At 40.2% G+C, this 16243-nt stretch overlaps 1 protein-coding gene across 1 annotated transcript; it reads right to left on the bottom strand.

The window, feature by feature from the left end:
* Nucleotides 1-7903: 7903 nt before the first annotated feature.
* On the bottom strand, nucleotides 7904-10036 carry LOC121534250 (gastrula zinc finger protein XlCGF52.1-like). Its single transcript, XM_041840864.1, has 2 exons — nucleotides 9666-10036; nucleotides 7904-9518 (listed from the first exon to the last, which is right to left on the bottom strand). The coding sequence occupies exon 2, from the start codon at nucleotides 9412-9414 to the stop codon at nucleotides 8191-8193; it is 1224 nt and encodes a 407-aa protein (XP_041696798.1). The 5' UTR covers nucleotides 9415-9518; nucleotides 9666-10036; the 3' UTR covers nucleotides 7904-8190.
* Between the last annotated feature and the right edge of the window lie 6207 nt (nucleotides 10037-16243).

Genomic DNA, 16243 nt, shown 5'->3' with positions numbered 1-16243 from the left:
TTAACCAGGTAAGCCAGTTGAGAACAAGTTCTCATTTACAACTGCGACCTGGCCAAGATAAAGCAAAGCAGTGTGAATAAAACAACAACAACACAGAGTTACATATGGGGTAAAACAAAACATAAAGTCAAAAATACAACAGAAAAATATATATACAGTGTGTGCAAATGTAGAAAGTTATGGAGGTAAAGCAATAAATAGGCCATAGTGCAAAATAATTACAATTAGTATTAACACTGGAATGATAGATGTGCAAGAGATGATGTGCAAATAGAGATACTGGGGTGCAAATGAGCAAAATAAATAACAATATGGGGATGAGGTAGTTGGGTGGGCTAATTTCAGATGGGCTGTGTACAGGTGCAGTGATCTGTAAGGTGCTCTGACAACTGATGCTTAAAGTTAGTGAGGGAGATAAGAGTCTCCAGCTTCAGAGATATTTGCAGTTCGTTCCAGTCATTGGCAGCAGAGAACTGGAAGGAATGGCAGCCAAAGGAGGTGTTGGCTTTGGGGATGACCAGTGAGATATACCTGCTGGAGCGCATACTACAGGTGGGTGTTGCTATGGTGACCAATGAGCTATGATAAGGCAGGGATTTGCCTAGCAGTGATTTATAGATGGCCTGGAGCCAGTGGGTTTGGCGACGAATATGTAGTGAGGACCAGCCAACAAGAGCGTACAGGTCACAGTGGTGGGTAGTGTATGGGGCTTTGGAGACAAAACGGATGGCACTGTGATGGACTACATCCAATTTGATGAGTAGAGTGTTGGAGGCTATTTTGTAAATGACATCGCCAAAGTCAAGGATCGGTAGGATAGTCAGTTTTACGAGGGCATGTTTGGCAGCATGAGTGAAGGAGGCTTTGTTGCGAAATAGGAAGCCGATTCTAGATTTAACTGGAATTGGAATGGAGATGCTTAATGTGAGTCTGGAAGGAGAGTTTACAGTCTAACCAGACACCTAGGTATTTGTAGTTGTCCACATACTCTAGGTCAGACCCGTCGAGAGTAGTGATTCTAGTCGGGTGGGCGGTTGCCAGCAGCGTTCAATTGAAGAGCATGCATTTAGTTTTACTAGTGTTTAAGAGCAGTTGGAGGCTACTGAAGGAGTGTTGTATGGCATTGAAGCTTGTTTGGAGGTTTGTTAACACACATGTATACAAAATGGTGTCGTCTGCGTAGAGGTGGATCTGAGAGTCACCAGCAGCAAGAGCGACATCATTGATATACACAGAGAAAAGAGTCTGCCCAAGAATTGAACCCTGTGGCACCCCCATAGAGACTGCCATAGGTCCAGACAACAGGCCCTCCGATTTGACACACTGAACTCTATCTGAGAAGTAGTTGGTGAACCAGGCGAGGCAGTCATTTGAGAAACCAAGGCTATTTAGTCTGCCAATAAGAATGCGGTGGTTGACAGAGTCGAAAACCTTGGCCAAGTCGATGAAGACGGCTGCACAGAACTGTCTATTATCGATCGCGGTTATAATATCGGTTAGGACCTTGAGCGTGGCTGAGGTGCACCCATGACCAGCTCGGAAACCGGATTGCATAGCGGAGAAGGTACGGTGTGATTCAAAATGGTCGGTGATCTGTTTGTTAACTTGGCTTTCAAAAACTTTCGAAAGGCAGGGCAGGATGGATATAGGTCTGTAACAGTTTGGATCTAGAGTGTCACCCCTTTGAAGAGGGGGATGACCGCGGTAGCTTTCCAATCTCTGGGGATCTCAGACGTTATGAAAGAGAGGTTGAACAGGCTAGTAATAGGGGTTGCGACAATTTCGGCGGCTATTTTTAGAAAGAAAGGGTCCAGATTGTCTAGCCCAGATGATTTGTAGGGGTCCAGATTTTGTGCAGCTCTTTCAGAACATCAGCTGTCTGAATTTGTGTGAAGGAGAAGCGGGGGGGGCATGGGCAAGTTGCAGCGGAGGGTGCAGAGCTGGTGGCCGAGGTAGTGGTAGCCAGGTGGAAAGCATGGCCAGCCGTAGCAAAATGCTTGTTGAAATTTATCGGTGGTGATAGTGTTTCCTAGCCTCAGTGCACTGGGCAGCTGGGAGGAGGTGCTCTTATTCTCCATGGACTTTACAGTGTCCCAAAACTTTTTGGAGTTAGTGCTACAGGATGCACATTTCTGTTTGAAAAAGCTAGCCTTTGCTTTCCTAACTGCTTGTGTATATTGGTTCCTAACTTATTGGAGACCTAGGTAAATGAAATAGACTAAGTATTCTCAATGATTGCTTAAAAAGTGAGAATACGCCGTCCTTGACCGTTTTTGGTGACCTAGGAAGAGAAGGGTACAAACAAAATAAACAGTGGGTAAGAAGACTGGAGAAAACCCACCTACGTCAAGAGATGTTGTTTGGTTGTTATACTAATGCATTTAGCATACCATTATGGGCAAGTTCTGATTAAGTCTGAGGAAGCTAGGCTACCATAGTGCACAATGGTCCTATTTGTCAGAAACAGCAAGTTAAAAGGGAAATGACTGCTGTGTAAAAAGGCTAATACCTTTCTGTATAAGTGGTACAGTCGAATTGCTCATTTTTGGGTTCCCTGTGTAATGTCAACAAGTAATTGAAGGTGTAATTTACCTGTATAGTTGTAATGTTGGGACAACATTTCTCAAGAGGGGGAGAATGTGAGATGTACGGTGAACTTTGTCATTTCTAGCCAATCATTTATTTATAGAAGTGTGGTTGTGCTGGTTTCGGCCAACAGAGGGGGCTGCTCGCTCTAGTGGTTGCTTCACCAGCTCTCACTGCTGTGGTTCTCGCACTAGCTTGTTGTCTTGTCAGTTGAATTAGTGACAAGCCATCTGTAGCTGTACAAAGAACAACCAGATTTAAACACATTATTTTAAACTTAATTTACAAGGTGAGTAAGTTGTAAAGCACATAATAAGAAACACTAAGTTAAGGGGAGCGTAGTTATGGTATTGTTGTATTGTTTTCATAGTTAAATTCGTTTGTTCATGTCCGCTAGCATAGAAGCTAACAATAGTTAAAGGCAGCTCCAGTGAAGCTAGCTGCCGTCGTCATGGTAACGGAGGCCCAGTCCAAACAGGCACTGGGTATAAACAAAAGGGGAAACATTGTTTCTTGCTCTGTATTGAGTGCTAGCTGAAGAATGAGATGATTAAATGTATTTGTGAGAATAGATCATTGTAATACTTGTTTTAAACTGTATGTTGGCTATTTATTTAGTAATTGTATAAGAATAGAGTTGAATGAGTGACAAGCCAACTGTAGTTGGACTAAGAAGAGCAACCAAGAGGGCAACATACTGTTCACTTTTAAACAACACTGTTCTGGCGACCTTCTTCCACAGGTGTTCCAAGACTGATAATGTTAGCTAATTAGACCTGTGTGCAGGGCTGGCTTTAGCCTTCTGGGGGCCCTAAGCGAGATTTGGGTGTGAGTTTTTTTTATGTTCCCCGTCTTGATGGCGGAGAGAGAAATTGACGTTTTAATGTTAATTTGCAGTTTACACATTTTGCCATGGGGCAGAGAGAAACATTTGCAATTTTATAATACATTTAATGTAATTCTACTAATTTCACCATGGGGCAGAGAGACATTTTTTAAGTTTTATTGCTCATTTCCTGCAATTCTACATATTTGGCCATGATTTACAGTATACCATGAGAATGATATCTGAGTATGAGTGACTAACAAAATCAATGGGGGCCCCCTGGAGATCAGGGCCCCTGGGCACGTGCCCCAAGTTTAGATAACTGGCTAGACTAACTTATCAATGTAAAAATTGCTAGCTGACATAGGTAATTGAGTGACTGTCACTAACCACGTTTCCATCCACAGTTTGTATGCAAGTAAAGTCATACCATATATAAAAAGAAAAACTGTGATGGAACAGGTAGTTTCGGTACAATCTTATAAATGGCGACAGATAATTTGTTCGTTCGACATGGTGGGATCTTTTTGTGTCAGTAAAATGAATTATGCGAAATGGTGGTGGAAACACCTTTATGCGCAAATATTGATATAATAACAATCATATCGAAGTAAATTTGAGAGTCACGTGGTGATATGGTGTGTGGTCCTTTCACTATGACAACCAAGCAGTTTATTAGGCAGTATAAAACGGAATAAATTATGATAAACGTTACAGGAAATAAATTATGATAAACGTTACAGGGTGGTGAAAGTGCACAGTGAACTTGATGATCCTTTCCAATAAATATTGAGGGTCTTATTCTGGTGACATGATGATTGATGCTTGACTGCCGTTTGACAAATAATATTCTCGCACTCATCCATAATAATCTCATCATATAGACTAGCCTACACGCACTGTTTACCTGCACTGTAGCCTATCTGCTAGCTGTTGGCTAGAGTGCACGTGCCAAGACCAGAGTAGGCAGATTTACTATTTAACGCAACAGTTTTTGTGACAAAACTATCGGTAGAGTTGAAAATGAGATGGAAAAACATTGAATTTTAGATTTTTATGCGGTACATGAAAAATTTAAGCGTAGACGTAAATGTTGTGTGCATTACGTCATCACGCACTGACTTTTATCTGCAACAAGTCAGATTGGTGTAAACACACCACTGGTGGGAAAATGGCAATATTTTCTTTATGCAGATTTTGGTATATTCACATGAAGATCTGAATGGAAACCTAGCTACCGACTGTCAAAACAAGAGAAAAACTACTGATGCACAACCACATTTCTAACTTGCACCCTGTGTATTCTACTATTCTAACTCGCAACAGTAAGTTGAGACCCCGACTGAATTCCATTTATGTTGCTTATTTAAATTTACATTTCAGTCATTTAGCAGAAGCTTTTATCCAGAGCGGACTGGAGCCGACCCTGCCTGTGACCTGAACATAAGCATGAGCAACAATAGTTGAATTGGCGATTCACCTTCAAAATAAAAGTCCCCTATTGAAACTGATGCAAACAGATGGAAATAGTGAAATCATGCCACAATTGGACTAGATAACGCTAAACAAGGTTGGAATGTTACATAAACTAAACAAAATAACATTATTATCTAATTTTACCCAAAAAAAGTGGATGTATTAGACTTCAGAATTGCATTAGGGGCATATTGCACTGTACATACTTACCTATGGATTGTGGATCCATGAAACGGGATATCAGCCTACTCTGTGACACCGACAGATTACAACTCTGAAGAGTTTACACAAATATTAGCTTTGTAGCTGTTTTTGCAGGACTTTGACTGTGGCAAATCACCTCCCAAATCCGCCTTTTAAGCGCATTGGACATTCATATTGCACTGTAGCATTACCTATGGAGTGTGCACCCATGACATGGGGTATCAGCCAACTCAGTGACACCCACCGAACACAACTGTGAAGAGTGTACACAAATATTAGCGTCATAGCTCTTATTGTGGGACCACATGCGCACATTGAGCAAATTCACAATATCGTTCTTTGTGAATCGTATATCTTATCTTATATCTTCATACAATTTTGTTTGGAAGTAATAGTGATGTGTTGCTCAAATAATATGTGAAGTGGTTTGACCGTTTTAGCAGTTTATCACGGTTCCAAGTGGTGTAGTGGAGGATATACACCTTATTCCCACTTATTTTTCAGCGGGCATTGCATATACTCACTTCTTCATCCTCACTGATACCTATCAAAGTAGTGGAGTGGAGGTATAAACTGTATCAATTAATAGGGTTGATGGAACAGATCGGAATGTTTAGATTAAAATGTTGAGAAACTATTATTTCGTCACATTTTAGGCGCAGCAATGTGCACAAGGCAGTAGGCCTACACGTGAATGTTCCTAAATGCAATTTGCGGGAAAACATGTACAGTTAAAAAAACAAACATGCAAGCGGTTTCATGGACAGAGATGGAAGGATCCGTTAGAAAGAGGGGGGTATTTAAAGATGGAACAAATGTCATGGGTTGTTAATATGATTAGGATAATGCCTTTAGCTGCTAGTCAATGAAAGAAAGTTGAAAGAAAACCAATAGAACAGGAGAACGCATATGAGTAAGTCTTTATAAAAATAATTGCCTCAACGTTTCTATGGTGGGATTTTAGCTATAGACTACTTTGAAGCAAGGTAAGATATGACTCATAATATGAAGTAAAACGTCCAGGTTTCAAACAATGAAGGAACAGGAAAAATATAGCGACGCTAATGATAGTCCTAACCGTCTTCTGGTAGATGGAAAGGCTCGCCCAAAAATGAAATGTTAACTAGTTACATTTACATTTTAGTCATTTAGCAGACGCTCTTATCCAGAGCGACTTACAGTTAGTGAGTGCATACATTTTTCATACTGGCCTCCCATGGGAAACGAACCCACAACCCTGGCGTTGCAAGCGCCATGCTCTACCAACTGAGCTACAGGAGGCCTAAGTAGCCTATGCCTATCTGTCAGAATGATATGATTATTTGCGTCAATCCAGTGGCCATTTATTTTGCAAACTCCCTCTCATGTGCTACAGAAACACCTCTAATCAGACAATAGTGCTAGGTGCCTGCACACTTGAATTAAAGGGTAACTACTCTAAAAAACCTAAATGTGTCTGATTTTTCCCAGACCTCAAGTGGTCTCCTGATGTGGTTTAAGCTTTGTTATGGACTTAGAACCTACAAAGTTGTTATTTTTCTGTAATTTTTTTTTTTGATTTTCTAACTGAGTTTATCTGTTTCAATAGTAGGCCTAATATTAGCCTACTGCACAGTACAGCTTGGGTTGGCCTGACTGTGAAAGACCAATCAGGTATCCTGAGCTATGCCCACATTTAGAACTAAGCAGCATGAAAACAGTAAAGTAAGGTATTGTAATACACCTTTTTATTCAGTTTTACATCATGGTAGTTTGTTGGATGAACAAACAGAGTTTCAGAATGCTGACATTGAATCACAAATAAATACAAACAATGACAGAGAAAAAAATTACACAAAGCTGCATATAATATTTAAACCTATTAAAGACAAACCTGACTAATTTGAAGGGTTTGGAAGAAAGTTTTGCTAAAATAAATAAATGGGTTTGTTTAATAAGAAAAATATAATATGTTTATCAGTTTTTTTTCAGATCTACAAACACCAAAAGCAGAATTGGGTGTAGTTGTAGTCAGTTTCTGGACCGGACCAACACTAGAGACATTTTTTGAGAAAACATTTTCACAAATAAAACATTCCCAATAGAGGAGTGGCTGTCAGTGTTGTAGTACTTGAGTCCAGGACTCAGACTTGACTCGTAATCAATTCACGATTTTCATAACTTGTGACTCGACTCGCACTCGACCAGTGGTGACTCTGACAATGACTCGACCAGTGGTGACTTAGTTGTCAGAAATCTTGCTATTTTGCATAATTCAACATACTACCAGCAAATGTTACATCCAATTGGCGACAGATTTTCATGCGAATATTCTAAAATCTGCATAAATAAAATGTGCAAATTTTCCCACCAGTTTCCACCCAAAGGACTTGTTGCAGATAAAAAGCAGTGCATGATGACGTAGTGCACATTGAAGGTACTTTTCGGCTTAAGTTTTCATGTGACAAATACAAATCTAAAGTTCAATGTGTTTCCATCACACTTTCAACTCTACCAATAGTTTTGTCACAAAAACTGTTGAAATTAAATAGCAAATGTGCCCCCTCTGGTATTGGCACGTGCGCTCTAGCCAACAGCTCGCAGATACAGTGCGGGTATAGCAACATGATGAGATTATTATGGACAAATGAGCGAGATTATTTTTATTTGTCACATGACAGCCAAGCGTCAATGTATATGATCATGTCACCAGAATAAGACCCTTGATATTTATTGGAAAGGAGCATCAAGCTCATCACCGTGCCCTTTCACCACCCTGTGAAGTTCCTCATAATTTATTTCATCTGTGGCCTAATAATCTGCATGCTTTCCCGACGAGTCGTAGTGGGAGGATTACACGTCATTGCGTGACTCCAAGTTTACTTCGATATGATGGTTACTATATCAATATTAGTGCAAAAAAAAATATGCGTTTCCACCAACATTTCTCACATAATACATTTTACTGACACAAAAAAGATCCCACCTTGTCTAGCGTATTTTGTTTTGCTGACATTTGAAAAGTTTACAGACAAATTTTCAGGCCTTTCATTACATTTTTTATCCGAAGTACTTTACTCGCAAAAAAAGATTTGATGGAAACCTGGTTAGTGTCAATATTAATTAGATGTAGTTGCCCAGCTTGGCAACACCATTATAAGGTCAGTGTTGGGCACTGCACTGTGCTTTGCCTTCTGATGTTCCTGCAGGCTTTGTTTCCATTTAAAGCAATTCCCACACTGATCACAGCTGTACGGTTTCTCTCCTGAGTGTTTTCTCTGGTGTTGCTTTAGATTTCCTTTCTCATTGAAGCTCTTCCCACATTGGGAGCAGTGGAAAGGCTTCTCCTCTTTGTGTACTCTCTGATGTTTCTTTAAGTCTATTACCCAACTGAAGCTTTTTCCACATTGGGAACAGTGGAAAGGCTTCTCTCCTGAGTGTTTTCTCTGGTGTTGCTTTAGATTTCCTTTCTCATTGAAGCTCTTCCCACATTGGGAGCAGTGGAAAGGCTTCTCCCCTGTGTGTATTCTCTGATGTTTCTTTAGGTCACCTTTCTTACTGAAGCTCTTCCCACATTGGGAGCAGTGGTGTGACTTTATTCCTGTGTGGTGTGACTTTAATCCTGTGTGAGTTAGCTGGTGTCTCTTCAGATATGATGACAAACTGAAACACTTCCCACACTCAGAGCAGTGGTAAGTCTTCTCTCCACTGTGTATTCTCTGATGACGCTTAAGGATTCCTTCCAATTTAAAACTCTTCCTACAATGATCACAGCTGTATGGTTTCTCTTCTGTGTGCGTTAGCTGGTGCTTCTTCAGATATGATGACAGACTGAAACCCTTCCCACACTGAGAGCAGTTAAAAGGCTTCTCTCCTGTGTGAGTTAGCTGGTGTGGTTTTAAATGTGATAACTGACTGAAACTTTTCCCGCACTCAGAGCAGTGGTAAGTCTTCTCTCCTGTGTGTATTCTCCTGTGTTTATTTCGATTTCCTTTATCACTGAAGCTCTTTCCACACTGGGAGCAGTGAAAAGGCTTCTCCCCTGTGTGTATTCTCTGGTGAGCCTTTAAGGTGTCTACACGACAGAACCTCTTCCCACACTGAAAGCAGTGGTACGTCTTCTTTCCTGTGTGACTAAGCTGGTGCGTCTTCAAGCTGCTTGGGGTCTGAAAACTCTTCTCACAATGACCACATGGATATGTTTTCTTTCTTTTGAGAGTTTGTTGGTGTGATTTGAAGTGAATTGGACAAATAAAACTGCCTATGCAATCTGAGCAGGTGCGGGGTCTACAAGTGTGCCTTTTCAACTCCTCTGGCTCATAGAAACTAGTGAAGCAGTCCATGCAGTGGTGATGTTTCTGTCTTGAGTTCCTCTGTCTGTGTTGTTTATGGTTTCCTGATGCTGTGGTACTGGGATCGCTGTCTGAGCCTGGATTGGAGCTCTCTCCTGTGAGAATATGTTAGAATCAGTAAGGGAACATTGAAAGGGGCTTTAAAATACTTGTTGATTGAAGTAAAAGCACAATAATAGTTTTGGAATCCCCTGTGGTCACCAAGGCTCCAACCTCTCTCCGTACTCCACACCTGAACTTACCTGGGTCACTGATACTATCTACTTCTTCCTCTAGATCCAAGGCACCAACCTCTCTCCGTACTCCACACCTGAACTTACCTGGGTCACTGATACTATCTACTTCTTCCTCTAGATCCAAGTCACCAACCTCTCTCCGTACTCCACACCTGAACTTACCTGGGTCACTGATACTATCTACTTCTTCCTCTAGATCCAAGGCACCAACCTCTCTCCGTACTCCACACCTGAACTTACCTGGGTCACTGATACTATCTACTTTTTCCTCCTCTTCCTCTAGATCTGGAGCAGACACATCCCTGTTCTCCTCTTCTTCTTTGACTGCTCTCTCCTCCTCTTCTTCTTTGACTGCTCTCTCCTCCTCTTCTTCTTTGACTGCTCTCTCCTCCTCTTCTTCTTTGACTGCTCTCTCCCCCTCTTCTTCTTTGACTGCTCTCTCCTCCTCTTCTTCTTTGACTGCTCTCTTCTCCTCTTCTTCTTTGACTGCTCTCTCCTCCACCTCCTCTTTGACTGCTTTCTCACCCACCTCTTTTACTTTCCTCTCCTCCTCGATTCTTCTCCCCTCCTCCTCCTCTTTGACAATCACATTGAGTTCCAGTGGTTGACTACAGTCTTCCAGCTGCACTGACACCATCTCTGGACCCCGCTGTGCGCTTCTCTGGGTTGGAACACCACAGCCAGAACCCAGGGACTCTGTGGACTTGGGATCAGACATGGAAGGCTAGAGATGGATCCAAAAGAGGAAGCACGACACGTGAAAGGTGAGTTTCATCAAATACTGGAACAGCTTAGATAATAAAGGGATAGACCATGCAAGATATTCCATGCACTATGAATCTCTGCTAATAAATTTAACTAGCTAGCTCATGTTGCTTTGGCGATGGCAACAATAGCTAACATCAGCAATGTGGAGCTATAATTGGGTTAGCTTAAGCTTACTGACTAGCCCTTGATCATGACTCTCAGTTCCATTACATTACACAGAAGAGTCATTGGACGAAGGCATCTTCTGTTGGAGGGAGTTTAAGAGCTCCGACACTCGGTCTGAACATTAACACCCATCGCTTGCGGTACGGTTTTGGAAGCATAAGGATCTTATCTTTCATATCAGAGAGAAATAATAATAATTGTAAAAAGTTTACATTGATACACCTTTACAGGGTTAGGGTAGTGATCCCACATGGCCATATCTCCATGTTACAGCGCATGTTTACAGAAGACAGACAGAAGACAGGGCCCACCTGTGCTAATTAGCCACTTAGCATGCTCTGATCACCTGTGTGTAATGGAAGAAGGCCTCCAGAAACATGTTGTAACTGAAAAATACTGACGGCTGCAACTGTGATAAAGCCGGTTAAAAATGTACAGTAAGTGTATATTTTTCATTTGTGAAATAATTTTGATGTGGGCAGCGACGCTGAAATTGTTTTATTGCCTGTGCTACAGAAGGCTATACCTGTCGCTAATACAAGACTAGTAAAGGCCCAGTGCACTACTTTTGTGAGAAAAACAATTATCTATTTGTTTTTTTAATCAATATTGTTTTTTTATTTAGATTTTTCTGGGGGCGCTACAGCACCCTCAGCACGCCTACTTCCCACGGTATGCCTGTATAAGGTCCTTGGACCTTAAGGAGTACTGCGGTCAAATGAGGTCACACTAGCAAAACGCTGTCAAATCAACATCCGGTAGAAACCAACGCTACTGCAGACGGCAAAAGTTGAAATATTTTAACTGTGGCGACAAGTTGCGTCTACCGTGGCGGCATTTACCGTCGTGCTCTCATTGAAAACAATGGCATCCGGTTTGCCGTCTACTTCGTACCATCTAAACGCAGCATCACTCTACCCGTGGCCGTGATATGAAAGTCATTTTTTGAAACGCCGTAAAAATGTAAAACGATTTGGTATAATTTTTATTGTGGAATATTGAATAAGTGTGCTTCAAACTGTTTGTTTGGAATGATTTGTAGCGTATATCCGTAAATGAGACTGATTCAAGCGGTACCGTAAAGTGTTGTTTATTCACGCACCACATTCAGGAGGAGACTGGTCGCGGATGCCTTGACTGCGTTTTGCGAGTGTCGGCTCACTTGACTGCTAGATACATTACGAGAAATATAGTTTAAAGCAAACGACATCTAAAACTGACATTTGATTTGTAATCACTAAATGACTCATGATTACTGAAATTAAGTTGGCTAGCTGCCTTCTTAGCTACCTAACGGCCTAGTTAGCCATGCTAACTTACTATCCGAGTAGCCAATAGATTTATGTCATCTTATAAATGAACAATTCACACTTAATATTTTTTACATTTTCTTAATAACAAATAATATGGTGATTTACAACACATCGTATTGAAGATAAACAAACGTGCTTGCTATGACAACTAGTTAGTTATATAGCTTCTAATGGCTCGTTAGCAAGCTAGCTAGCTAGATCATTGACTATGCTAATTGTTGACACATGTTGATCGGGTGGACAAAAAATCAGATTATTAAATTATGCTTTCTATATTTGGAAACGTTCTAGAATATGTTAGAAAGCTTGATTTTACCTTGACACTTGATTTTGAAAGTTGACAGGTCTTGTTGTTGTAGCCCTCTTTTACCAGAACGAGATATGTGCTGTAACGCGAGAACACAGATCTGCATTCAAGACAGTCATGGCTGCGCTAGATGCTCACATCGCGCAACTCCATTATGAAAAGGATAATATTATATTATACCCAGTTGTTTGGAGGGTTTCAGATCATATGTGAAGCGGCTGGAAGACCCACACTGGTGAAAGAAAGCAACTTGTTACCTCATGCAAGCTTATTTTATTATGGTTCGATAGTGTCATCTTGTTGTTGAATGGCGCAACTACACATATTGCTGTAATCACCATTTAACTCGTCTTTTCATTCAGGTTGCATAATCATAACAATATATTATACTTTATTGACCAAACAGGTATCCTGAATGACTCCCAAACACAGCACTAAGAAGGTATGCTGAATGATTCCCAAACCCAGCATTAAGGTATCCTGAATTATTCCCAACCCCAAAATTAAGAAGCATGACAACAGGTATCCTGAATGATTCCCAAACCCAACATTAACAAGCATGACAACAGTAATGGTATGTGATCTTTTTTTCCTAATATAAATCAAGGACTTCTCAGGAAGGTAGAAAGAAACAATTAGCTTTTATTTGTCAAAACATTACATACATACATAAACATGATATACTATGAATGTATAGATAAGCTAAGTTTGACAGATATTAGAGCGGTTACATTTCGACTTCTGTAGGTCCTTTTACTACATAAACAAACCAGAGGAGGCTGGTGGGAGGAGCTATAAGGGCACCCATTTCTGGTCTGGAGGGGGGAGGAGGAGGAGGACATCTCATCTGCTCACACCTCCATCCCTACTGCCTGCATTATTGTTTGCCACTTGGTCTTACATTTTACCAATTTGTTTATCTCAGTCGCCCATGCTATTTCAATAATAAATCATTAGATTTTTCCCATAGTGTTAATGATGGTGGATTGATTGACTTCCAAGTTTTTAGTTTAAGTTTTTTCAAGATGAGTGATGAGAAAATAATCGTCCAGCCCAATAGGTAAGTCACTACACCCCCCATATGACATGTTCTTGAAATATGCAGACAGATGGATTAAAAGTATGTTTACATTGTAATACTTCCGACTGCCAACTTTCTAGCTCCGCCCACAACTTCCGGACTTTATAACATTCCCAGAAAGCATGGATTATTGAGTCATTGTTAGTTTTACACTTAAGACATGACTCTGCCGTTGGGATGTAGAATTTTTGAATTTAGTCTCTCGTATAATACATTCTATACATTAGTTTATACTGGATTAAGCATACATTTTCTTTAACTGTAATTTCGTTAGTTATGCTCCAACTTTCCCTATATCTTTTTAAATATTGGTTCAACTAGTTTATATTTGTCAGTTGGATGTGCTCTCTGCAAGACGTTGTATATCTTTTCTATCATATGAACATACTTTTATGACTCACATAAGATTCCCTCAAGGTTGCTCTGATGTCCAAAAGATTAAGTGATATGTAACTTTTAGGTTGCATGAATTTGAAACTGTCTACATTGGTCAGTCCAAAATGTTTTACTTGGTTCTTCAATGGTAGATGGAACAGATAAGGTGAAGTTTGATCTCATACAAGTAAAGACCAACAACATCCAATTTAACATAGTATAAATAGTTCCTAGGTCTATGTATCAAACAAGTTATTACATTTATGAGTCCATAATCAGCAGTGGACTCTCCAGATTTTCCAGGTTTTAATATAACTTAAATAACTGTTTGATACATGGAACTAGGAAGTACTGAATTAAGTGACGTGTGATGTCATTTGTGTCAAAATGTTGAATAGAATTCTATGGGAATTGGTAAATTATTGAGTGCATTTTTTGAGGATAAATTTTTTGTCAATTCTTGAATAGCTTTTCTTACTTTGAGGAAAAAAAGGAATAGTCTTTTGTAGTTGAGAATAGCAATCTCCAGGTGTCCTGGATGTAAATTATTTGTAAGGATGACATTTTTTTCTCCAACCTTCACTCCAGCACACTGCAAACTCCCATCTGGTCTGGCCTGGCCCATAGGTCTACATGTTATAAATCAGGGGTTACCACACCCTTGTCATGTGATATGATAAGGTCAATGTCAGACAGACAGTTCCCATTCAGACTCATGCCACAGCAGCCCCACACAGCGATAAACCAACCTACCACACCACCTGGGAAGGTAGAGAACCTGAGGAACAATACCATAGAAATATAATCCATAGAAAGGGCTTGGAACCATAGAATTAGGAATTTGAATACTAGAATTGAATGAACCTTCTTAAGATTGTATAAAAGGTCAGCCCATTTTGGTCAGCCAGTGCTGTGATAAGATATTGTGTAAAACAATGAATTTGAAGATTATCTGCACTGTATGTTTGTAAGCTAGCTAGCCAGACAGGTTTAGAGGAATCATTCCATTAATTTTTCTAAATAACTGCCAATATGCCAACATTCCATTCAAACAATGTAGTCCATCCACAGCCATCCACTGGCTGAAATCAGTTGTAAATGCAACAAGTACGGATATTCTATCATATAACAGCACTCACAGCTTTCCATGAAAACTAAAACGGAATATTTTAGGTTGACTAATTTATTACATAATTTCTGATATCACATGCCTTACTTTTATTTTCCTGCATCGGTAAAACAGGAAATGCATCACTTCTGCCTCTACTGCCATTCATTCCAATTAGACTGGTTTGGATTTCTCCAAGATGGCTGCCATTTTCGGAACCATTCTGGAATGTTGAGGGTTTATGACATAGCCCCTCAATTAATTTAATAGGATCTTTAGGCTTGGAACCGCTATTAGTTAATTTAATTAAACATGTATAAAAAAAATCTGTGGATGTATTAGACTTCAAGGGGGGCATACTGCACTGTACAGCCTTACCTATGGATTGTGGATCAGTGAAATGGGTTATCAGCCTACTCAGTGACACACACAGATTACCATTTTAAAGAGTGTACATAAATATTAGCGTCGTAGCTCTTATTGCGGGACTTTGACTGTGGGAATTCACCTCACCATTCAGCCTATAATGTGTATTGAACATTCATATTGCACTGTACAGCCTTACCTATGGAGTGTGCATCAGCCAACTCAGTGACACCCACAGAACAACTCTGTAGACCCTACATGGCTGTTCGTGCGGGACTACATGCACGCATTGAGCAAATTCACATAATCCTTCTTTATGAATTGTATTTCTTTATCTTATATCTTCATACCATTTTGTTTGGAAGCAATGGTGATGTGTTGCTCAAATAACATGTGAAGTGGTTTGACCGTTTTAGCAGTTCATCACGGTTCCACTGGATGAAGAACGCAACTTTTTACTCAAGCTGTTTTTATTAAGGGTTGATAGTTCCATCTTGTGGTTGAACGGGGCTACTACACACACTGCATTCATCACATCTTCACTGACATCTCTTCAATTAGGTCAGGTGGTGGTAATACAAACAGGTATCCTGAATGATGCCCAAACTTAGCACTAAGAAGCATGAAAGCAGTAAGGTAATGTAATCAATTTGCACAAATAAAACGTTCCCAAAAGGAGAGTGGCTGTCAGTGTTGTAGTACAAGTATGAAAAATGTATGAACTCACTAACTGTAAGTCGCTCTAGATAAGAGTATCTGCTAAATTACTAAAATGTAAATGTAAAATGTAGTACTCGAGTCCATCACTCACGATTTTCATGACTCGTGACTCGACTCGGACAGCGGTGACTCGGACATGGACTCGGACTCCACCTGTTGTGACTTAGTTGTCAGAAGTCTCCCTCTTTTGCATAATTCAGCATCCTAGTATACAGCAGCAAATGTTACCACTATTTAGGCTAACAAATGTGCATCACTAGCTAGGTTTGCATCCAATTGGCGACAGATTTTCATGTGAATATTCTAAAATCTGCATAACTAAAATGTGTGCATTTTTCCACCAGTGGTGTTTCCACCAAACAGACTTGTTGTAGATGAAAA

The sequence above is a fragment of the Coregonus clupeaformis genome, chromosome 38 (genome assembly GCF_020615455.1).
Source record: "Coregonus clupeaformis isolate EN_2021a chromosome 38, ASM2061545v1, whole genome shotgun sequence".
In the NCBI taxonomy this organism is placed as follows: domain Eukaryota; kingdom Metazoa; phylum Chordata; class Actinopteri; order Salmoniformes; family Salmonidae; genus Coregonus; species Coregonus clupeaformis.
This window is presented reverse-complemented; position numbering and strand designations above follow the sequence as displayed.